General features: G+C 35.6%; 1 protein-coding gene across 1 annotated transcript; it reads right to left on the bottom strand.

Moving 5' to 3' along the window:
* Nucleotides 1–1,445: 1,445 nt before the first annotated feature.
* LOC126750957 (alkaline phosphatase, tissue-nonspecific isozyme-like) lies at nucleotides 1,446–3,222 on the bottom strand. The gene is made up of 2 exons (XM_050460821.1): nucleotides 1,953–3,222; nucleotides 1,446–1,878 (listed from the first exon to the last, which is right to left on the bottom strand). The coding sequence occupies exons 1-2, from the start codon at nucleotides 3,183–3,185 to the stop codon at nucleotides 1,534–1,536; spliced, it is 1,578 nt and encodes a 525-aa protein (XP_050316778.1). The 5' UTR covers nucleotides 3,186–3,222; the 3' UTR covers nucleotides 1,446–1,533.
* Between the last annotated feature and the right edge of the window lie 22,793 nt (nucleotides 3,223–26,015).

Raw genomic sequence — 26,015 nt, 5'->3', positions numbered from 1 at the left:
GGAGATCATTATTTTGGTAATAAATTCCAAACATAGTTCGGAAGTAAGTCTGTTTAGTCAGAAATGGCAAACCAAATAACCAAACAAAGTCAAGTAACAGCTGTCAAAATGTAACAGCTGTTGAAAACTACGCGCCTAAAAAAACGTCCGTTATATTGTTTCGATAGGACCACTATAGGAAGTAACTGCCATACAAAGTAACCGTTGGAAATCGTAATAATATCAAGATAAAAATCGTGGAAAATCAAGGTAAACATTCTTTTAAACCTTTAGTTTTAGCAATTGCACCTGTAAAGGTATTAAAGCTTCGGTGCAGCCGATGTTAACGCTTTCCTTGCTTTTCCTTTATTAATGCTGTCTAATCTCTCCAATTGCATTTCAAAGAACACTGAGTGTTATCTCTTAGCCCGAACTTTATAAATAGTTTATATTCCAATTACCTATATCTCGAACCTACCCCTTATATAGATAATATTTGATAACTTTTGGTAATAACTGTAACGAGATATGATTAAATTGCTAAAAAAAGCTTTTGTCAAATTACTTAGAAACACTGGTGTTATGATTTCGTTGGTGAAGGGTAATATAAAAACTGATTTGAGCATCGAAAAAGCTTAAGTTTAGTTACAGTCAAAATGGAAAGCCTTCAAAGCTTAGTCAAGTTTATGTGGCTTTTAAGCTAACTGAAAGCTTTGACAAACTGTAAACTTTAAGGCTTTTTGAGATAAAATACTATTTCTTCTCTAGATCGTTAACTGAACCCAGAACAATAAGTTTATGAACTGCTATCTTTGTAGTTCTAAAGAGCCCGATATACCGTTGTTCATAAATCGTAGACAAATTATGGGATTAGGGTAGTGCTATGAACCAGAATGGCCAAATATTAGGTAGTAGCTTTTTTATCAAAACAATAACTTTATAAATACTTCTTGTGGAGCGGTAGTAAACATTTTAGACCAATTTAGGGCCGAATGAATGAAAAAACCGCCGGAGAAAACAGAGTATGAGGAAGACAACCACTCCGTTGGAAAGACCAGGTGGGAAAGGACCTGGCTACACTTGGAATTTCCAATTGGCGCCAAACAGCAAACGCATTAATGATTAAGATGGAGGAAGGCGTCATGTGTAGAAGGTCACGTACGTTAGGAAAGTTCTTTAAGCGCCATTCACTTGGGAGTAGCTAGAAGCGATTCTCTTACATATGGCTCAAGCTATTAACTACTTCCGGCCTTAGACCAAGTATTCACTGGGTAGCCAAAGAAAATTCGTTTGATGCGAGCTAAAGTGATAAGGCGAATCATGCCCACAGGAATGTGCGCTGGGCTTTGCACCCGCCACGTAAAAAACGCCCTCTATGATAAGTAAACAACAGCCTGGGACGAGAGACCCCTTTTGATGACGACCATGGCAAATGTCCTTATACACTTCATTAGAAAAAATTTAACTAACCTTTCTATAAAGTAATGACACTGATAATTTATTTTTAAATACAGATATTTTAATAGAAAATGTAGGTTTGAAAAAAACCTATGCCTAAGCCGTGGAGCATGCCGTCAGACCGTCAGACAAGCACGAAGCATAGGCCATAATATGTGGAATGGTATTTTGCTCGTAAACGCCAGTAAACAAATGAGCCCAGGGTCCGGAAGCGAATACAGCAACATCATCGCCACCATGAGTCTCCGAGTCAAATGGAGCGGTTGCGGGGAATTGATCATAAACATCACCGGTGATAAGCGTAGTCGGGTCACGACGCTCCTTATTCGTAACATCGTAGAATTTCTCAAAGCTCGGACCGTTTGCGTAGCTCAAGGTCATCAAAGGTTTCGTGTCACCGGGAGTAGCTGGTGTGCGCCCAAAAATGTCATTACCGCGATACTGTAGGGGAAAGAAAGAATGAGTAGAATTATGTGCTTAAACTCAAAAACTAACAAATGAACGTCTTAACTTACTGGGTAACCGGAATAGCTGAAGGCATGCGAGTGATCAGCAGTGACCACAATCAGTGTGTCCTCTTCGCTGGTCAATTCACGTGCCGCGTTGATGGCTTTAGAGAACTCGACTACCTCATCCAGTGCTAAGCGCGCCATATTGTCATGATGCGCCGTGTCGATGCGACCGCCTTCGATGAAGATAAAGTAGCCCTCTTCGTTGCGGCTCAAAAACTCAATAGCTTTGCGTGTCATCTCCTCCAGTGTGGGTTGGCGTGAGTTCTCATCGGTCTCCAAGTGATACTGCAAGTGACTATCGCTGAAAATACCCAACACGCGATCCACATTGCTAAAGTTCAAATTATTGAGTTCAGTGCGCGACTCAACAAAGGCATTTCGGTCACTAAGTTTCTTGTATTGGTCGATTAAATCCAGCCCATCGCTACGCGTACCATTCGCATATAGTTTACTGTCGATGAAATGTCTCTTGCCACCGCCCATCATGAACGACAACTTGCTGCCCACCTCGCCGTTTATTAGTTGATAAGCGATGTCCTGCACTCCGCTGTCAGCGCCACACCATGCGTTAACCTCAGTATCATCCTCCCAATCGCGATCGGCTATGTGCGCATAAACACCCGCAGGCGAGGCATGCGTAATTCTTGTCGTGGTCACCACACCGGCCGACTTGCCAGCATCCATGGCCCACTTGGCGATCGAGTAAACGTGATTGGTGGTATTCAGTGTAGCAGCACAATCATCGCGTTCCACCTGTGCGCTTACACCAATTGTGCCTTCCACGGTCTTGACGCCGCACAAGTACGCAGTCGCGGTATTCGCCGAATCGGGCACAATAACATCGACGGCATACGTTTTCGACAGACCAGTGTAGGGGAATTTCTCGAAGGATAGGTATTGCTCCTCACCGCCGATGAGATTGCGCGCAGCCGAGTGCGTGGTTAGGCCCATGCCATCGCCCAAAAACAAAATCACATTTTTAGCCTTCTGCGTGTTCAACTTCTGTGCCATTTTTGTCTGGATGAATTCTTTGCCCTGATTGCGCCAATAATCGTTCGTGTCATCGCCATCGATTTTGCGTGGTAATATTCTGCCCTGCGGCAGATCAGGCAGATCGGGATGCATGCGGCTCTCGCGGCAATCCTCGTCATCGCGTGCGCATGGCGGCAGCGCCAATGCGGCGTACAGTACACAAGCGAGTGTGGCTAAGAAAAGTGTGCGTCGTGCGTACGACATGATGTGCTATGTCTTGAGTCAAAAATCAACTGAAGCGAGCTGGTCACAATTTCAACGGTGTAGTGAACTTTGTCCAATATAAGTATACATAGCTGTAGATACATAAATAGTAAGATTTATTGTAGTAAAAATACTTGAGATATTGGTGTTTCGCGTTTGGCCGTTTATTGCTAATGATTAGATTAGCCATTTAAGGCGATGCTCGAATTTGTTTAAGGTTACTTTTTGCGAAGAATATTTTTTTTCGTTTTGCGTTTGGATTTTAATCAGTATTTGAAGAGTACTGTCACTTTCGCCCGATTTTTGATTCGGCGAAGCTTTTTCTTTTTAGAAATATGATTGGTATTTCCAAATATCATCCCCAGCGGCTTCGAAATTATTGAAAATCTAAAATTTCTTATTTCTACGCTCGAGTTAAACATAATACTCGCATACAGAAACATATACATATAAGAAAGGGTGATCCATTTAGAGGTTCCCAATTTTCTTAAAGAAAAAATACAATATTTATTATCTAAGGACATTCTTTGGTATTTATTTTTTGGAGACTATCTCTTTCATCGCCACCCATTGGTGCGGCTACGTCACAGATGCTCGTCCGTTGAGTCCAATTTTCGGTGACTCGTTCAAACATTTCGACTGGTAACTGACGAATGACACGTGTGATGTTTTGTTCCAAAGCCTGAATCGATGCGGAATTATCCGCATAGACTTTAGACTTTATATATCACCACAGGAAAAAGTCTAACGATCTTGGTGTCCAATCGACCGGCCCAATACGTGAAATTCTCTGCTTGCCGAAATGTTCTATCAATAAATCCATTGATAAGTTGATGCGTTGTTTAGGAAATGGTGCCGTTTTGTTGAAACCAAATGTCGACGAGATCACGGGATTCAATTGAAGCCAACAAATAGTATGTCATGGCACGATAAGGGTCACCATTGACGGTAGTGTATGTCTTTTTTGTGTTTTTGATGAAATGGCAGTCCTTGAATCTAAACAGGTTTTTCTTCGTCCCAAATGCGGCAATTTCGCTTGTTTACATACCCATTGAGCCAGAAATGGACCTCATTGCTGAACAAAATTTGGCTCGAAAACGTCGGATTTTCTAAGAACTTTTCAAGAGCCAATAGAGCGAAGGAATGTCGCTTGTGTAGGTCGAGCGGCTTCAATTTTTGTACAAGCCATATTTTTTACGCTTTCAATATAGGATCTTTACGTGAAATGTGCCAAGTCGTTCCATACGTCAATCCGAGTTGCTGCGAACGCCACCGAATCGACACTCCAGGGTCTTCGTGTACACTCTCAGCTACAGCTGCTATATTTTCTTCAATGCGTGCTGGACGTGGTCTATTCGGTCGAACATTATCCAGTTATGAATGCTGGGTCTCAAGATTGGATGATAGTGTTGTAAATATAAGGCTCAGTAGGCCGATTATGTTGACCAAAGGTTGAGCGAAGCGCGTGAAACACATTCTTTGCAGAATGCGAAGTTTTGTAATAAAGTTGAATCGCTTTGTAAACGTTGCTCAGGCGTAAGTTTTTCCATGATGAAATGCGTTATAATACTGAACAAAAATAATATTGTCATAATTAAAATTAAAATTAATACTGTCATAATTAATACTCCTCATTGGATCACCCTTTATATATTTTTATATATTTGTGAAGCCATATGATGTTTCTAGTCCATCGATCGCATATCAAAATTGATTGTGCAGCATTTATTTCCAAATTTGTGAGTAATTATATGTCAGGCAATGGAAGTTTATGTGAGTCCATTGCTAGCTATCGTAGCATTGATAAAAATTATTTATGGCTTTGTTTGATATGACAGACAAACTATTTAATGCCTCATATTGATAAGAAATTGTTTATGGTTTGGGCTGTAGTATCTACCGACTAATTCTTTAATCGTTTGTAATTTATAGCATTCGTCATATTTGGGCGTTCCTCGTGTCAACCGTTAAATAATGTTTTTGTATTTATAACAGCGTAAACGGTTATTTAGTGGTTTGTTAAGAAGCAGTTCGATATCAGAAGACAATAAAGAATAAGTAAAGAAGTGCTTCATTCGGGTGGAACCCAGCATTTTATATTCTTTCAAGTTTTCCGAATTTCAATTATAAAGCTCGATATTTTGTAATAGAACTGGGATCCACATATACGGTATGTGGGGGCTTGAATGGTTTTGGTCCGATTTTTATACTTGAGATGGCATGCTCGTTGCATAAATTGTTGCTAGATTTGTATACTGGATAGTGAAAGCATTCGACAATACTTAAAGTTGTGCCATATAGGAAATAGGCGTGGTTGTAATCCAATTTCGACCATTCTCGCACTGTAATATAGGAATATCAGGATAATAGTATGTACTAAATTAGGTTGAAATTGTGTCAGTAGGGATGTATATATGTGATTTTACCTAAAGGTGTGCGGTGCTACGTCCATCGTTATTATACCCTGAACAGGGTATATTAAGTTTGTCACGAAGCTTGTAACACCCAGAAAGAAGCGTCGGAGACCCTATAAAGTATATATATAAATGATCAGTATGTTGAGCTGAGTCGATTTAGCCATGTCCGTCTGTCTGTCCGTCTATATATATAAGATATCCTTTTGAAATTTTGCAAACGTCATTTTCTCTTCAAGAAGCTGCTCATTTGTTGGAACGGCCGATATCGGACCACTATAACATATAGCTGCCATACAAACTGAACGATCGGAATCAAATGCTTGTATGGAAAACTTTCACATTTTACAATATATATTCACGAAATTTGGTATATGTTATTTTCTAAGGCAACAATGTAATCTCCCAAGAAATTGTTCAGATCGGTTAACTATAGCATATAGCTGCCATACAAACTGAACGCACAGTTACTAAAAGAAATTCACATGTGAAGGGTATATTAGCTTCGGTGCAGCCGAAGTTAATGTTTTTTCTTGTTTTTGACCACCCTGTATATAAATCTCTGATCGGTTTAGTTATTGATTTATCATACTTTTAGTATTTTTTAACATAACCCTTTTATTTGGAGTGAACTGGGATATCAACCGATTTCACACACTTTTCAGACTGCCGAAAGAGTTGTCGAAAAGGTTCGTCTTGTGCGAATTTGGGTACTATACCTTGAATGGTTTGGGAGATGTATACATTAAACCTATTAGGCGACGGGGTCAAGCCCACATTTTCAAAAACTGTAAAACCACAGGTGCTCCTTTCTAATGCGATACGATTTACCAATACGACTGTTATCGTAGCTGCGCCTTCTGATAACAATTATAAACAACCGAAGAAGTATTGTTATTTTTTTAAATTATCAGCTAGTCTTTGTTGTTGCCTGGTACGTTGCTATGCGTTGTTTGAGAGTATTTCGTTGATTTGCACACAAAATATCACATATTTGTATATGTATGTCTGTATTTGTGATCAGAAACCACACTAGTTCTTTTGAAGAGACAGAAAAGACGGTCGCGACATTTCGCGTTGCTAAGCGAAATGTTAAAAGTAATTTTTATTTTGGCCGTATTGCTACTGCATTGGCTTCAATCGATGAACACATGATCAGTTGAAACAAGTTACTATAACTTGTGGATAAATTTAATATCTATTGCCCCTGGGATGCATATTTCCAAACAGGGATCACATCGCCTCATTAGCACCTAGCTTTATATTCGACTTAATCCATATGCTGCGGCGAGGTAAGTCTATGTGATTTTGGAGGGGCATAAAAGATCTAAAGTCGCAATTCAATCTTCGTCCATTTGTCTTAATATTGATTAATTAAAATTTTACACACACAGCCATTTTTGAACATTGCAAAAAATTAGAAACATCATTAAATCACGGTAGTTTGATGGATCTGTCCGTCCGTCTGTCCGTCCGTCTGTCCGTCCGTCCGTGCAAGCTGGGCTTGTCCGTAAAAAGGTGTTACGTGCGATTCGTTGGCCGAAAAAAATTGCTATTTTCAAACATTTTTTTTTCATATAATAAATACATAAATAATTTTTTACAACTTATCAGTGAAACAATTGAATAACTTTTTGTGAATTTCTCATACAAAAAAAATATTGGAAAATCTGCAATTGACAGCTGGTTTCTGGAGGTAACGTCCAAAACTTCTCCTCGCAGTGGTCAGCATAACAGAGAATAATTCAACTAAAATCAAAAAATCTAATTTTATCGGCTAGTAAATGATTTGTAAAAAAAAAAAACGGTATGTTTGGTAAAACAAAACGGTACGTTTTTGAATCTAGTTTCTACCTCAAATATTTGTAATGAAAAAAAAAATTCTTCAATCAATCATGAGATCATCCTATTTAGAAGAGCTGTGGAAAGTTTGGATAAAAACGCTTCACTGATTTCTGAGAAATCGTGATCAATGACTTTGAAAACGATTTTTGAGAAAGACCTGATCAAAGATTGAATTAGCCGCACGGCCGCTCTCACAAGGGTTCTATCTCCTACACTGTTATATACATATGTTTTGGAAAATTTTCTAGAAATTTCGAAACCCATGTAAAGCCATAAGTAGATGCAACAAATTAATGCAACGAAGTACAAGTTATTGGCAGAAAAATTGCTCATAACAGTACAGTTTTTTCAAAGAATTAATATATATTTTTCTGAATTTATTTCCGGCAATACGACTGTTGCTAACACTTCCTGTGACCGAAACTGGTGGACAGCGCAGTTGCTTTAATTGAAACTTAACAAAACTTTCACCTGCTCTGCAATGTGTCAAGAAAGTCAGACAGGTTTGGCATCATTTGAAAATGAAGTGGCAAAAACTCTTAACAATAAACAGTTTTGTTTGTCTTTTCCAATTTAAAGACTATAATATAATACTACTAATTTTAAAATAATTAACTCTTTTTACATTAATAATTAAGGTTTGCAACCCAATTGCATTTTGGTTGAAGGTTTTAAATTCGGTTTTATCTAAAACAACTCAACCTGTCAAAAAACTGTCCGTTGAAATGTTGTCAAACTTCAACTTTTTTATGGTATTACGGTTGTTGACGCTGTGTCAGTTGGGTTGACTAGAGTATTAAAAAATTTCAACGCAGTTGTTCTTGAACATTACTGCATTTATTTAGGACACTAATATTTTCTAAAATAGGTAAAAAAATATATTTTTACAACTTTCAACAATATTAATCAGTTATTTTGTTATACAAAAAAGTACGCAAAAAGTGTAAATAACACGAAAATTATTTAATTAATCATAAATATTTATTTTGTCGCCTTAAAAGTAATTCCCACCAGATGTAATACGCTTTTCTTAAGCACTTTTTGAAATGGTCTTCAGCTCTTTCAGTGATTTTGTTGAATCGGAGTCCAAATGGAACTCCTTATTGACCATTTGTCCTTCGGGAAGAAATTCATAATGTACCAAACAACGAATATTGAAATAAACAATGAGCATCACCTTGATTTTTGAGCGACTTTGGCGTCTTTTTTTTGGTTTGGTCTCTGTTTTTCTCCATTCCGATGACTGTTGACTTGTTTGCATGTCAAACCTGTAAACCCATGACTCACCGGCAGTTATAATGCTCTCCATGAATGTGGTATGGGAATTCGCACGATCAAACATGTCCAAAGAGACCTGTTTACGGACTATTTTTCAAAAAAAAAAAATCAGTTTTATCGGGACAAGACGAGCAAGAACGCTTTTCATATCCAAAATATCCATCAAGATCATTAAAACTTAGCAAAATAAAGTTATTTAAATATCATTAACCCGGTAAATTTAGTAGATATTAGAGATTGTTTTATTAAATATATTAACATACATATGTTGATAGCTAGTTACTTCCCACGCAATTCTAGGTAAGCATAAGGCTCTACAGTTACACTTCGTGCTCGAGTAGATTTATTTTTTTAACCGAAACCGAAAAAGCAGAATATGCTCTAAGTGGCAAATAATAGCTTAATCCGAAATTTTCGATTACTTTCGTTTATAATTTTTGGCTATCATTTATACCATGTCCCTCATTAGTCTAGTTAACTTCCTTGAATGAAGTTCTCAAGTTGTGTTTGAAAAGGCATTTATTTATTATCTTTAAGGGTTTATACATGGTTAAAAGACCGAAAAAAAGCGAAAAAAAACTTTTGACATAATTTCGGTTCCTAAAAAAAATCGATTTTTGACCAAAATTTCGGCCTGAAATTGTTTATAAAAAAGATTTATCGGCGAGAAAAAAATTTCGTTTAATTACTAAAAAATATATATACGAAGCTCGTGTTAAAATTTGAGTCTAAGCGGCTTAGCCTTTTTCGAGTAATGTTAGTCACCGACTTTGACAACACCATTTTGAGAGAAACGCGTTTAAAGTTAGGCTTTGTACTTCCAAGCACTCTGAAACGTTTTTTCAAATTAGCGTGTAACGTCCCAAAATAGGTACAATATGCATTCTACATTAGAGTTTGTCTGTAAGAGTCTCTTAACGGCTTATTTACTAATTTCTTACACATGCCTTTCCATTAAAAAATCTAAATTGTTCTCTTCTCTCTTTTATTTTCAGAAATATGTAAGCGAATTGTCGACAGTGCGAGATTGCGCTACTGAGTGCGTTGAGAAGGGTGAGTAAACTCAAACTGTCTTTAATTATTTTTTTTAATATAAGCTATATAACTATAATAACTAGCATCAGCTTTATGGTTGTGTTCCTTACTAAATTCTGAAAAAAAGCTACTAAATTTCTCTAAAACCCATTAATAAACGTGATTTTTTGTGCATTTTCTTATTTTCAGAAATCTGGGAGACACAAACCTATTGCTGCAACACCGATGGTTGCAATGGCTCCAACAACTTGCAGATCTCTAAACCTCTGCTATTATTACCGTTAATATATGGCATCTATAAAGCGCTGACAGGCGCTTTCAACGAGCGGCATTAAGTTGAGGAGCATGTGGAGAGCGTAGTGAAAGGAATAGGCGCCTATAAACATAAATTTGGGCATGTAATAAAACGAATAATAACGGTACGAAGTAAATTAATAAAAATGAAATTGTTAAGAATTATTTTCTTTTTAACTATTAAAATATCGTAACATATACAAAGCATTTTTTGAAAAAAAAAATCGAATATCTGTGTGATTTTTCATTTCACAATTAAATTTTTCAATAACTAAATTATTTAAAATTTTTTCAAAAATTGAATTTTTTAAAAATTTTTCCAAAAATAAATTTTAATTTTTTTTTATATTTTTAAATTTTTTTGTGCAAGTAAATTGGACATTTCGAAATTCTTAAGTAATTTTCAGCAAATATTTTTTGAAAAAATTTCGATATTTTGCATTTTTGCGCTTTCAACATTGTACTTTTAATAGTCTTCCCGATAAGATTTTATTAGAAATATACTGCGAAAAGCGAAAACTTAAACGCAAGCTAAGAACAAAACGGCAAACTTTAATAAATACGCGGATTGACTAACAAAGGTGTAGGGGAAAACCAAAATATAAAGTACATTATCTAAATCCGAATGTTGAAAATTTTGCGATTTAAGTAACCAAGAAGCATATTAGAACAAATTCTAAATATAATAATGCAAATAAAAAATACAATACATATATATATATATATATATATATATAGTTACAAGATTATGCAAAACAAATTTCAGCTCAAAACAACAACCTTTTCGTAATTGAAAGCAGAAAAATATTGAAATACTATATTATAAAGTAAGAGCTAATAACGAAAAGCATTAAAGCGAAAATGATTTACAGTTACTCTTATAAAGCTTAATAGCTAAATTTTAGTAAACAGTTTCAACACAATACTTTTAAAAATCCATTAACAACTCGTTTGCGCCTAAAAGTAGATCATGACATTTTCGAAAATCATTCATACAAAATTATTTTGCAAGATTTATATAAAGAAGCTTTTAAAAATCCTCTGAATACACGTTTACGCCTAAAAGTAGATCATGACATTTTCGAAAATCATTCATACAAAATTATTTTGCAGCATTTATGCAAAAAAAAACTTTTAAAAATTCATAAAAACACGTTTGCGCCTAAAAGTAGATCCTGAAATTTTCGAAAACAACTCACACAAAATTATTTTTCAACATTTACATATATAAAGAAGCTTTTAAAAATCCATTAACAACACGTTTGCGCCTAAAAGTAGATCATGACATTTTCGAAAATCATTCAAACAAATTTATTTTGCAACATTACATATATAAAGAAGCTTTTAAAAATCCATTAACAACACGTTTGCGCCTAAAAGTAGATCATGACATTTTCGAAAATCATTCATACAAAATTATTTTGCAGCATTTATATAAAGAAGCTTTTAAAAATCCTCTGAATACACGTTTCCGCCTAAAAGTAGATCATAACATTTTCGAAAATCATTCCTAAAAAATTATTTTGCAGCATTTATATAACGAAGCTAGAGTTTATGCCGCATACTTTTGTGCGCTTGCTATTTTTCTAATATTTTTTTTTAATATATTAGAAAAATATTTAGTCATATATTGCGCAATCAATCGCCTCGCCTTGTTATATTTTGGGGCTGGCAGGGGCGGTTGCTTCCCGGCAATATAAAATGTAATAAGCTTTGTGTATTTTTTGCATCATCAAATGGTTTATATTTCTTTTTTCATAAAAAACTTTTCTAAAATTTACTAACTTATCATACATACATTATAACAACACAAATATATATATTCTAAAATCGCGCAATTTTTCAAAAGCAACACACACCTTCTATATTAGAGACTCTTAGTTAAATGAACATTTAACGGGAACGCATTCCAATAGGGAATGTGAAATAATAAAAATTATTAAACGCATTCGGTCATTTTCATAATTGGATTTTAAGTGCAATATTTTAAAATTTCATTAGAAATTTAAATCGAAAAGAAGTAATATGCTAAATTACAATATTGCAAGTAAAAAAGTAGTTTGTTAGAAAAAACCTAGGAGATGAAGTTAGAACAATTTAAATACGCAACGAACTACAACTAAATCTCTGCGAAATCAAGCAGTTTCAAGGCTTATATGCGCTCTCTGCGGTTTGTGAGCAGATTGGCGGTGGTGAGTGGCAGCTGAGGTGAATTTTAAATTATGTTGCTTACATTTGTAAGTTTAGTCTATATTTTTGTATCACTTCTGCATATAAATTAAACTCTTGGCGTTATAAGCCATATCTTAATTTGGTATACCTGCGAAACTCATGACGTTATGCAGAATGACGTTGAGCACACTAGGAGTATCGTTAAAATCTGGAAGAACCTCTTCGTGCCATACGATGCCAAATTAGGTTGTGGACAGGATGACTATGTCTCGTGTGTCTACAACAATATAATGCTTGGAAAAATGATTCATGCTGCTAATCTGAACCACACTGGCAATGTCGACACTTAAATTACAATGCTACTAAGGTTCATAAATGACATCGTAGGTCTTAATAACAGAGCCGTCAGCGTTGCCTAGGCAGAAAGAAAAAGAAGCAAAAAAGTTTGGTGTTGCAGTGAACAAGGCGAAGACAAAGCACGTGTAGGACCCACATAAAGATTCCTCACGTCTTGGGAACTACGACGCAGAAACATATAAATGACGACCCGAGATTATAAAATATTCGCATTCGAGAGAACTATTAGTCGTAATATCTTTGAAGTCACCCTCGTGAGCGATGGATATTGAAGAATATGAAACCATGAACTGAATAAGCTCTACGACGACACGAACTAGAATCCAAAGCGCCAAAAAATTCAATGAATTCCTTCTCATAAAAGCTTTTGCTTTGAACAACAGTAGCAAAGTCGCCCACGCATCCTATGGAAGTGCGACCTTCACACACGTAGGGTGTACAACTGGCGTAACCACGCAAAGAATAGAGGCAACTATCGAAATTTTTTGTTCTCAGCTTAGATCTATGATTGTAGTGCCATAAGAGAAGGCTCTAAATTATCAACAATATTTTAAAATATAAAAGTAAATCTTTTTAGGCGTAATCAATAATCAAACGTCTACAATTTATAGATATCGTTTCAAAGCTTATTTGAGAAACATTTTAAATTTGTTAATCTGTAGAAGCCTGCGAAGAATGGTTTTAAAGAACAAAAAGTGACTGCGACATCGACACGAACAAATTAAGTAGGTGAAACTATGGAAAGAGCTTTACGAAGGTTACATCCATGGCTCGCAAATAACGGCCAAGGGATTAAACGCAGTAAGACGGAACTTATACTATTTACGAATAAAAACAAACTAGCTCAATTTCAACTTACCTCACTTTGTGGTACTATGATTTCTTTCTCTCCAACAGCGAAACATCTTGGGGTCGAGATAATACCAAACTGAACTGGAGAATTAATATATAAATATTGATTAAACGTATTATATGGCGCATGACAGGTGCAAGAATACACGCACCGGTAACTGGGACCTAAAACCGCATATAATCATGTGGACGTACATATGAAGCACTGATTTGGTGGCCAGCATTAAAGAAACAATTAAATTTTAGACTACTAAATGCATAAAGAGGGTTATAGGGTCTATTGAGTCATGTGCAAATAAAGGACCCCTGCTCCAACTGCCCATAAACGTTTCGTACCGGAAGTGCCAACATTTTCTGCTATAAGAAATGAGGAGATTGATGGTGGGTGGGTTTTGGACACAGCGAAAGTCTGAATTGGTTTGATACGAAAATAAATAAATTAGACCGTATCCTAACAAGGTCGGATTTCAGTAGATACTTCAAGGTGAGAATACTCTCCAGACGTAAAGGTACTAGAAATTTAGTAGGGGAGGTAGATACTAACTCAATCAAAATGGAAAACGCTGTAGAGACGGGGGTCTGATCCGAAGAACTTGACATTGCACTATATTTCCACCAACCAAACTCAACTAGTATTTGCCAAGCGAAAGTACTGTGTATAGAAAAAGCCTGTGGAGTTCTACTAAACATTTATGTGAAGCTACAGACAGCGACCAATTACACAGGCAACCAGGCGGCGCTAATAGCCTTGTCGTCGCCAAAGATCAATTTCGGATTAGTAAATAAATGTAGAAAGGCTTCTGGATATTTTAAGCCGACATAAGTTGTTACTGTCTTTTTCTAAGTTGGCTATCGAATAGCACTGATATCAAGAGTATACAGCAGGGGTTGTCACAGTAAGCGAGAGTTTCTAGTTTTGTATATTTCGACAAAACTATTTGAATTTTCAAGAGCATTGGAATTATTTGAGATGGCTCTCAGCTGGAATATCGTTTATAGTTTATTTTTTACTATAAATCATATTACCGTTAATCACCCAGCTGCTTTCTTAGCCACTCGGTGTAGCAAAAGAGCGAATTCTCACAACAAACCCTACGAAACTGTACAAGAAATTCTAAATTATTGTTTAACTAAATTAAAACTAAAAAAAAAAAAAAACAAAAACAAAAACAAAAAATATACTGAAATGTAAAAGCAAACAATTAATGTTAATACACATTTCAATAACAGTTAGAGAAAATGATAAAAGCAAAAGTCAAATATAAGTAAGAGCAAGGAAAATATTCGCTATTACAATAAACATATGTAGCAGAAAGCGAAAACAAAACATGTAGAAAAAAAATAACAAAAACAAAAACTGTAAAAGAAAATCTCACAAAAGGTGCAACAAAACATTTTAACATATTAAAAGTACATTAGAAAATATTAAAAAAAAATATATATATATATATAAATAAAAGCACACTTCTTTTTTAATTAGCTTTACATTTAAGGCTTTCACAAATTCTTTATATAATAAAAATAAGAGCTAATTGAATTGATAAAAGTAGTAAGTGCAATAGCAAGAAAAAAAATTAAGAAGTAAAAACAACAAAATACATACACACCAACACACAGTTAATTAGTGGTAAGTTAAGCATCGAATCATTAACATAAAGCCTATTGATAAAGCAAACAACAAAAAACAAAAACCGACAAAGCAAATTACGATTTAAAGCAGTAATCATAAATGTATTAGTTCCTTAACAAAGCGGCGTCAAGAAGGTGAGGCGTAAAAGAGAACGAAAAAAATGCAATAAGTATTATATAATTAATTATATAATTAATATAGCCACAACCATAACAACAAGATGCAACAAAGCATACAATAAGCTCAATGTAAGCTGTTTTTAAGTACGAACGAGACAAATGGCGGACACAAAGAAGTTTTAATACGCATTAATTAAATTTTTTATAATTTTTTGGGATTTTTTCTTTAAGCGGTTTATATCATGCTTGAAGTTGTGTGTTCTATTTTTTTTTTTTTTATTTCAAAGCGCTTTTAGTGCGGCACTGCTGCGAGTTATGCAACTAATTATGTAATAATCCACTATATTGCGCAAATTCTCCACATTTTTGTCACATTTATTTTTTTGCCGTACAGAAGCCTCAATAGCCTATGCTTCAGTGCACATATAGACACAATAACACACACTGTCACACACATTCAAGCGCAGGCCTTGCTGTGTAATATGGCAATGTGTAGACGCCTGCATGCTCCTCACAGCGCAACCACTGTTATAGCAAGCAAAAATAGTTACAAAAAAAAAAAGTGTTAAAAAATATATTTTCAAAAATCCCGGAGAAATACATATTTGAACTACAACAACAACAAGCGGCAAAATCGTACAATTGCGATGTAACGACACATTTAATTAATTCAATTCAATTTAATTCAACTAAAATATTTTTTTCTGTTAACAAATGAAGTAAACACAAAAATTAAATAAGCTGTAAAAAAACTTAATTGCAAAAAATAAGAATAATGTGAAAAAATAAAATATTTTATTACTATATGTAACTACATACATACATGTAGTTACGTTCATATATATATATATATATATACAAATTTCTATATATTATTATGTACAATTATTATTATTGCTATTATTATGCTAATTATTATTAACTATTACATTGTTATACTATTATTGATTAATATAATGTATGTATGTATATGCGCATTACCAATACACACACACACACAGTGATTATAAGTATACACATATATATATGTAAAAGTAATTCCGATTCTTATCCACATTCCAAGGCAATAACACAAATATTTAGTAAAAAATATATATTTAAATACACAATTGAAATATTACAAAATTCATTAACATTTCCTTTTCCGCTGAAATGCTGCGCAACTAACGGCATTTTTAAACAGTCACGCAATAATAACAGTAAATAAATGTCTAAACCGGACGCAGCTTTTCCGTTGGCGCGCAAAATATAGTAAAAAAATTATGAAATAATAACAACAACAACTCAATAATAGTGTCAAGCAAAAAAATAGAGTTGCTTGCATACAAATAAATAATTTACCGTTACAATAGTAAACACAGTAGCTGCGAAAGGTTAGAAACAGAAGTAAAATAATTCATCATCAACAACAACAACAACAACATACATAGTAATGCATAAATAAGCGTAAATAATAATAAATAAGTTTGCCGCATAAGCAGAAATAGCAAAAAAAATATTAAAAATAATAAAAAAAATTGCTAAATATAATATAAAAGAAAAACTATTAAAAATAATAGAAATAATAGCACAAAAAAATAATTAAAAATATAATAAAAAAAATATTTAAATTAATAAAAAAGAACAAGTAATAAATTTAATAAAACATAAAAAATTAATATAATTATAAAAAAATTAAGTGAAATCTTATATAAAAATTAATTTTAAAATAAATCTTTACTTAAAAAAATATTGATTTGAAAATAACTAATAAACTATAAATATATACTAAATTAAAAAAACTAATATTAATTTTGAAAAAAAAACACATTTATTTAAAAGTGCATAAAAAGTTGCAAGAGAAAACTCAACAACGCAACTAAAGCTCACTCAGATCACGCACACATATACACAAAAACACATATGTAACCACATGCAAAAACATCCACTCTCACTCTCACATGCGCAAAACTGAACTAAAAGATAACTGTAATAAATTTCATGTAAAATGTTTAATTTTGATTTTAGTAAAATAAAATTCAATAAAAACGAAAAGTTCTAATTCGTCATCGAATGCACCGTCAGTGGTGGTCAGTGGTTGGTTGAAAATTTGACGAAAAACTCACGAAGAATCAATGCAGTATGCGATGGTGCATTAGCGTGTTGGAAAAACAAAAAAAAAAAAAAATAGCATTCCTTGTTGCCAGTTTTGCCGGTCGGAAAAGGTTCGGAGTGCACCACACCACGCTAATCGAAGAAAACTGTCAGCAAAACCTTGATTTTTTCGGTTCACCTTTGCCACTACACAAGTATTCGGCCGATTGATCGTCTATTTCCGGGTCGTAAGCATAGATCCAAGACTCATCGACAATAATAATACGTTTGATGACATCCTGGTAAGTAGGAGAGTATTGTTTCACCGACGCGACGCTAATTTTCGAAAAAATTTAATGATTGTGGAAACAATCGTGCTTTCACTTCTCCCAAATGATTTTTCAAAATGGTTCTCACTGGACCTTCCGATATTCCAACGTTGCCAGTAAAATCTCTGACTGGTAATCGTTGATTCCCAAGCACTAATTTCTTTGTTTTATTGACATGTTGAGTATCAGTTGATGTGGATGTCCATCCTGGACGTAGTTCATCGTCAACGCGTTCTCGAAATATGTATATGTACATATAGATGAACACCCACAGCTTGGAAGCGAAGGCACGCGGGCATACTACAGGATCTGCATTTACAGCTTAAAGGCAATCTTACTTTTTAGACTATTGCCACGCCCCCGGTGGGGTTTTCCTGAAAGCCTCAATTGTCCACCAAGAAATTCAATTCGTCCGATCCCCCCCGGTTCTATAATTTGTACCAACCTAAAACATTTGCTCGCGAGATTTAAACAAAAAGTCTTACTTTTTTGCCCACAGTAGTACGTGATTATTTCGAAAGTTGGTTTCGGATATCAAGTATTTTTCACCGAAAATTATAAAGGTACTTTACAGTCGATCTGATATACTCATAACAGCTTTTTTAGGATACTCAAATAGCTGCGTTTTAGATTTCGTTGTTGGCTTATAACATCATATGGAGGTAAGGGCACTGAACGGTATTTTATTTGAACTCAACGAAGGAGGTGTAAAAACAGTAGCATATGCAGACGGTATTGTGTTAACGGCATGAGGGCTGCTTTCTGTCACAATCAGTGAAACTATGGAAAGAGCTTTATGAAGGTTACACCTATGGGTCGCAAATAACGGCCAAGTGATTAAATGTAGTAAGACGGAACTACGGGTGATCCAAGTAGAGGTACTTTTTTCAATAACCTTTTTTGGACAGATTACGCGCGAGTCGTGTGAAGCTGTCATGTAATTTTTGTTCAGTATTTCTTAGCATTTCATCAAGGAAAGACTTACGCCTAAATAACGTTTTCAAATTGTTCAACTTTGTTACGAAAACTTACTTTTTGTAAAGAGTGTGTTATCCGCGCTACGCTCAACTTAAGGTCGACATGGTCGGTATTATTGGTCAATATTGGATAATATTCGACCAGCCGTAGCTGAGAGTATACACTACCACCGTGGAGCGCATTTTACGTCGAGATCTTAAATTGAAATCATATGAAACACAGATTGTGCACGAACTGAAACCGCTTGACCGTCTCAAGCGACATCGCTTTGCTCTATGGGCTTTTGGAAAGTTCCAAGAAGATCCGAAGCCAACTTTTCTTCAGCGATGAGGCCTTACTGGGTATGTAAACAAGCAAAATGACCGCATTTGAGACGATGAGCAAGCTGAAAAGCTGCATTTATCCAGAAAAACATATTTATATTCCATATTTCCATATTTCTTCCAAAATGATGCCGGTGAGAACGTAACCGTCAATGGCGACTGTTAGCGCGACATGATAACCGACTATTTGATGCCTGAAATTGCAACTCGTGATCGACATTTGATTTCAACAAGACGGCGCCACTTCCCATTAATCAAGGAACTTATTAAGAAAGCACGTCAATGAGCAGATAGCGTTTTGGGTCGGTTGATTGGCCACTGCCATCATGTGATACCATTAGATTTTTTTCCTGTGGGAATATGTAAAGTCTACGTGGACAATCCCGCTCCGATTCTGGCTTTGAAGCAAAACATTGCCGGCGTCATTACTCATTTACCAGTCGAAATGCTCGAACAAGTCATCGAAAATTGGACTGTAAAATTTGGACGGACGATCTTTGCCTTAGCCATGTGAATTTCACGTAATTTTTCATCCAATTGAGGACGAATACGAGCTACTGAACAGCTTGGTCTTTAGCCGTCGCTTAAATCATCACGATCACTTTTAAATCGTGCCTCAACTTGAGTACGACTCATACAGTCATCACGATAAACTGACTGAGGGAGTTTCCTTATCAACTTTAACACAAAATTTTATACTTGCACTTTGTAAAATCTTTATCTTAATCTTTTATTGAAATTACTGCAATTTTACCATCTGTCATCCGATTTACACGAACCTAATTGCTTAGTGGATAGTAGAAAGAGAATGGATATACTATTACAAGCAAAAAATAGTGAGACTTTGTTCCTAGTTTAAAAATTCTTAACTTATTCTTAAAAGCTACTATACATTTTTAATGCTGGGACATACTGAAATCGGCCTTTGCTCATACTTATGATATTTTCGGAGAAGCTAAATAATGCGAAGGCGGTTATTAGGCAAAAATATCTTATTGTTAATGCTTCAACAACAAAACAATTTCTATATCACTATCTATCACTTCATGGGTTACAATGATTGCTTTTGTTGTTATTCGTATGAAAATCCATTGGCATAAATTTTTGTTAACAAATAAAGCCTTCGAAAGATCAGAGCATTCGGACAAAAGTTCATATATAAATCGCAATGATAAACAGTTAGTTCAAAAGACACTGATGATAATTTTATAAACACATTAATATTCATTTTAAAAAATCGACAATATAATAGTTCAAATTTTTATTAGAAATGTCCAACAATGCACTGTATATAACCGCTGCCGTCAGCCTAATGCGAGGCAAACAAATAACATATGACTTCATAAAACAATATACAAATGTTTTTTTCCACAGCGGAAATTTTCTAAGCATGTGAAAAAATTGTATCTATCTCTTCCAATTTTATTATTATACCATGAACAGGTTATTTTAAGTTTGTAATATTCAGTCGACGACGAAAACCCTACTAAGTCCGTGTATATGAGAATTAGTCTCTCAGTTTTTGAGATATCGTTCTGTACTTTGCACACGTTCGGTTTTTCACCAAGAAGTTCGTTTTTCGGAATCGCCGCTATTGGAACAATATAGCATATAGCTGCGACACAAAGTAAACAATCAAAATTAATTATTTTATGGAAAACGTGAACCTGTCATGGGTATTACAGTTTCGGTTAACGTTTTTTCTTGATTTTAATCTAAAATTCTGATAATAATAACCACCAAACTATTATACTATTATCTATGAGCTAGACGATCGAAAGCATATAAACATTTTGCTTCTGTTTAGGCACAGAAGTGCTGATAAACTCAGGACAGGTGTAGATAAGCATAAAATTTGAAAAAAAAAAACTGTTATCATTGGTGAATGAAGTAATTCATTTTTTATAAATTGAACAAATGATAAATCAATATTTATGTATATATCATTTATTATTCGGACTGCAATTGAGAAGCAAAGTCCTATCTATCCAGTTGTCCTTCTATATGTAAGAGTGTTCGAGTCAATACAGAGAACGTGCACGAGAGAAAAGTTCTGCGAAAGATTTGATTTTAGAATAAGATGGAACGATGAGTGTTTATCATTGACATAGTATGTTTGTTTGTTTGATGACATATAAATAAACAAATATAAATAAATATTTATGTAAATCGAAAATTTCGAAATCTAAGATTAAGAAGAAGAAGATTGAAGATTTTAGCATAATATTTAACAAAGAATTGTGGTATACTAAAAAGCTTCAAATTTTCAACAAAAAACGGCATAAACTATATATTTTTCGTTAGAAAAAGACAAAACATTACCCTGAAATTATAAAGTAATAATGTTTATTTTACCGCCTTGGTAATCCCCAACAGATGTAATACACTTATGACAACGGTTTTTCCAGTCCTCGTAGCACTCCAGTCCTTCATTAGCACTTTATGGGATGGCCTTCAGCTCTTTCAGCGAATTTTGTTTTATTTTTTCGATCGCCGGAAAACGGGCTCCACGAAGCGTCAATTTTTAGTTTGGGGAACAAGAAAAAATCACCCGGAGCCAAATTTGGTGAATACGGTGATTGATTGATGGTACTCATTGGCTTTAAATTCCGTCTCAATCGTGACTCGATACGATGGTGCATTATCATCGTGTAAAAATCATGAACTGTTCCTCAACAATTCCTGCCATTTTCGGCGGATGTTCTCACGCCAATGGCTCAACAAAGCCAAGTGGAACTCCTTATCAACCAAACCACGAATATCGTACAAAAACAATGAATCACCTTGATTTTTGAGGGTGTTTGATGTAGTTTTTTTTTTGTTTTTTTTTGGTTTCGTCTCGTTTTTTCTCCATTGCGTTAATTGTTGACTTGTTTCCATGTCAAACTCAAAAACCCATATCTCTCCGGTAGTTATAATGCTCTCCATGAATGTGTGATCGGAATTTGCACGATCAATCATGCCCAAAGAAACTTGTTTACGTTACTCATTAAAAAAAAATGCAGCTTTATCGGGACGAGAGTCGAGCAAGAACGCGTTTCGTATTACATAGGCTTGTATTTTTGATAATACTGGATCACCGTAAGCTTTTTTCAACATTTGCAATGATTCCGAAACGAAATCTGGAGATCAGTCATTGGATCTCCACCATTTTGTTATGAGAGCTTGAGCTATTACTTCTTGCAGAACATGCATAGTTTCATTCATAGTGTGATTTAGTCAAAACGCAATCGGCAAAGTCCCAATTTTTAGTTTTTAATGGAGCTTCATGAATTTTGAATCAATTACACTGGTTAACAAAATTTGAACTTTTTTGTCACATCAACACTCATATGGAATTTGAATGTATTTTCTTTAAAAGTACAAACATCAGCTACATTTAGAGAAATTATTGTTTAATATAGAAAACATATGTACTTATGATTTTCTTGAATATCTGGCTTTTGGAAAGTCGTTTTGAAGTCTCCAACAATGCCATGCTAGCATTCCTGCGCTCCATTTCCGTTGATAGCGCTTCTCCAGTAAGGAAATGTCTTGATGGAACCTTTCGCCTTTTTTACGCACAGTACCCCAATTTGTTGGAAAGAAATACAGATCAGAGTTCGGCATATGTAGATTTAAGGGCGTATTCCAACACAAAGTCATATATGACTTAATACCCTGCTAACTAGCATACTATCCTGTCATGGCTTGAGGAAGCCAATAGTTTTGAGGAATTTGCTGTTAGGACCTTCTTTGATATTGAGGGAGCTTTCAATAACATTCTGACGGCATTGGGTTCGAATCAAAACTCAAACATCTCATTTACAGTCTACTCCGCGTCAGAGTGAATGTAACGGAATAGAGCAACCCACGTGCTCGAAAAGTCAGTAAAGGAACCCCATAAGGTAGAGTTCTCTCTCCATTTCTATGGTTCCTGGTCATTAACGATCCGTATAAAAAATTTGAGGATCGCGGCCGCCAGGTGATTGCCTATGCAGACGATGTAGCACTAATGATCAAAGGAAAGTTCCTGAGTACCGTGTACGAGTTGATGCAATGGTATCACAGCGTCGTAAAAAATTGTGCAGTCGGAAGCGGTATCGCCATCAACGTAAATAAAACTGAGGTGGTTTTATTTACTGAAAGATACAAGATTCCGGTACGATTGCTGCAGCAAACGAGAGGCATCCATCTGCAACCGGCGGATACAGTGAAAAGTGGAATATCTAGGCATCATCAAGCTTTCATGGAAGCCGAATTTCGAGGAGATAGCAAAACGGTAAGGAAATCGTTATATTTTTGTAGATTAGCCATTGGTAGTAGTGACCCCTTCCACTCATCGAAAGTGGTCCTCTGGCTATGCGATACCATAGTCAAGTTCATTATGTTTGATGGAGTCTTTATGTGGTGGAGGGCACTAGAGAAGACCACACTTGCAAAGAAACTCCAGAGCGGTCAATGATTGGGTGGCGCTCATCAGCATGTGTGGTGCACTAAGTTTCACTTCAACCATGGCACTTAACGCCATTTTGCACATGGTGCCCGTAAACAACGTCGGGAGGTCTATGGCTGCGAAAGTTGTTATCAGATTCAGAGAATCTGGGTTTCTAAAATAACATGCGACTGAACACTCGGAAATCCTCACACATTTTGACTTCATACCGAATCATTTGGATCAATGAATCTCCAATACAAACTCTGACAGCTCCTTCTCTACCCATATACCAGTAGGGGTGTTGTGGCTTGGCTTGTTTACTGTTATGAGCTCTATATCGACTCCAGCTTCAACGTTCTGACAATTGCAATAATTTCCAAGCCGAGGTTGCAGCCATTAAGGTAGCAGTATATTTATTGCTCTGGAGTGCTGCTGAGAAGTGATCATCTGCTCAGACAGCAGGGTAGCGATACTAGCCTTGAACTCATTAACAGTGCGTGCAGTATTGGTTTAGGAGTGTCTAAGCTCGTTAATTGTTGAATCTTACCAGACCCCTTCTGTAGAAGGTATATGGAAGAAGACGTGGGGAGAAACATTCCAACTTGGAAATATTTTTGTTTTCGTCACCGAAAACTTCAGAAGATGAAATAAGATTCGTTCGAAACGTACTGACTTTACTCAACTCACTAACTTTACATCAGACTCAGTTCTACTAAATCGCAACAATTTCGCATCGCACCCTGTACATATTTGTCTCATGACCGGGATGTGATGCATTTGTTTTTCTGCCGATGCAGCGGTTATGTTGTTATCGCTGCTGTTTTGCATTGTTAACACTCAATGCAGTATTGTTGCTGTTGTTGTTGTTTGCCGCTAACAAACACTTCATGCACGAACGCGCTGGTCGTGCTCGTGAATGCATTCCGCTGTTGTTGGTGCATGTGAATGCGAATGTTTTTGCGCTTAAATGCATAATCCGGATAATCCGAGCGCAACTCATTGTACGAAGCATGTCTTTGTTGTGCAAAACAGCAGTGAGGCGGCATGATGGTGGAGGTAGGTATTTGATATTTTCAATTTGTAGAAATTATTTCGCTTTAAGCGATTAAATGCTTTAATTAAGGGAGCATATCGAGCGATATTTTTTCGCTGTTGAGATTTCAAATGCGGCTGAGATAAATAAATATAATCTTCACAAGCTCAGTTGTTTGCGCAGCGTTGCTGTGTCGCTGAGCTAATTACCACCAGCTACCAGAGAGATGCGCCAGAGGATGCACAGCCCAGAAGTATGCTTTAGAAATTATGACAGGTTAAACAAAGAGCGACAAAGTTGCCTTGATTTCATTTTCACCCACACACACACACCACCACAAAAATATCATCTCATGTTCATCAGTGCAGCTACTTACCAACTAACCACTAAAACTGGGTAAGTAACTAATGGCCACGTTAAATGCCAAATTAGCCTCAAGAGGCCTCTGGCTAAGAGCCGCAGCTCAAGTCCAAACCGAAAGTGGCGGAGAACGAAGAGACACGCAAAGCAGAGACAAGTAAATAGAAAAGTAGTTCGCTGGCATAACTGTAATTGCAGTGAGTGCCACAAAGCGAAACAGCCGAAAGATAGAAACAAAAGGAAAAACAAAAAAAAGGAAATAAAAAGTAAGAAAAAGGATTTATGTAAGCAAATGATGTGGAGGAACTTTGTAGTGTTGTTAATGATGTCTCAAGAGTATCTTCTATGTCTTTGCAGTGCTGCTTACTAGCAAGGCAGGTATTGTAGCATATAGTACTGGTATCGAAGAGAAATTGTGACTAGTGAAGTTGAGGGGGAAAATTCGCATTTTCCTGATATTCTTATGCATTTGCTTTGACTTTGTGTCTTAAAAGTAAGAAGAATTGAAATTGAAATGGAAACAAAAATAATAAAGCCACAAATTACTACACAAGGACTCTCTCAATTGCACTGATGTGCAATGCGGTAAGGAAACTGTATTCCATTGGTGGCATATACAACACTTTGTGGATTTGTTTCAGTTGGTATTTTTGAGTATTTTCTGTTTGGTTATAGATATTGCCAGACCATTCAGATAATAAAGCACATTAACCATGTCTGTCCGTACAAGCAAAAAATAAAATTTTAGATGTAGAAATAGGAAATTTAGATCTCGAGGATCCCTTAATCGATTTAGGTACTTTTCTCAAAGGCTTTTTTTGGCAGATGAATCGTGTCTCGTTTATAAATCGTTCAACTTTATTACGAAACTCACGTTTTGTAAAGAATGTCTTATGGTCAACATAATAGGCAAACTGAGCGTACTATTCGTAAAACCATCACCCATCTAGAGACCTAGCATTCACGAAGTTGCTAGACCTTCCCATGCGACATCGCTTCATTCTATAGGCTCTTGAAAATTTCCAAAAAGATCCGACGTTTTCGCGCAAAATTTTGTTCAGCGATGAGGCCCATTTCTGGCTCAGTGGGCATGTAAGCAAGCTAAATTAAAAAGAAACCTGAAGAGATTCAAGAACTGCCATTTTATCCAGAAAAAAACAACGGTTTGTGTGGTTTGTGAGCCGGTGGAGTCATTGTTCCATATTTCTTCAAAACTGATGGGGTGAGAACGCAACCGTCAATGACATGATAACTGACTAATTGATGCCTGAAATTGAAGCTCGCGATGTCGGAGAAATTTTGATTTCAAAAAAACAGCGAG

Source organism: Bactrocera neohumeralis, chromosome 2 (assembly GCF_024586455.1).
Source record: "Bactrocera neohumeralis isolate Rockhampton chromosome 2, APGP_CSIRO_Bneo_wtdbg2-racon-allhic-juicebox.fasta_v2, whole genome shotgun sequence".
NCBI classification, from domain to species: Eukaryota; Metazoa; Arthropoda; class Insecta; order Diptera; family Tephritidae; genus Bactrocera; species Bactrocera neohumeralis.
The sequence above is the reverse complement of the archived record's forward strand: the minus strand, read 5'-3'. Positions and strand labels throughout refer to the sequence as shown.

Coding starts and splice junctions, on each gene's coding strand:
- LOC126750957 (XM_050460821.1), bottom strand. CDS start 3,185: ATGTCGTACGCACGACGCACACTTTTCTTAGCCACACTCGCTTGTGTA. Junction 1,879..1,952: donor TCAGCTATTCCGGTTACCCA/GTAAGTTAAGAC, acceptor TTTCCCCTACAG/TATCGCGGTAATGACATTTT.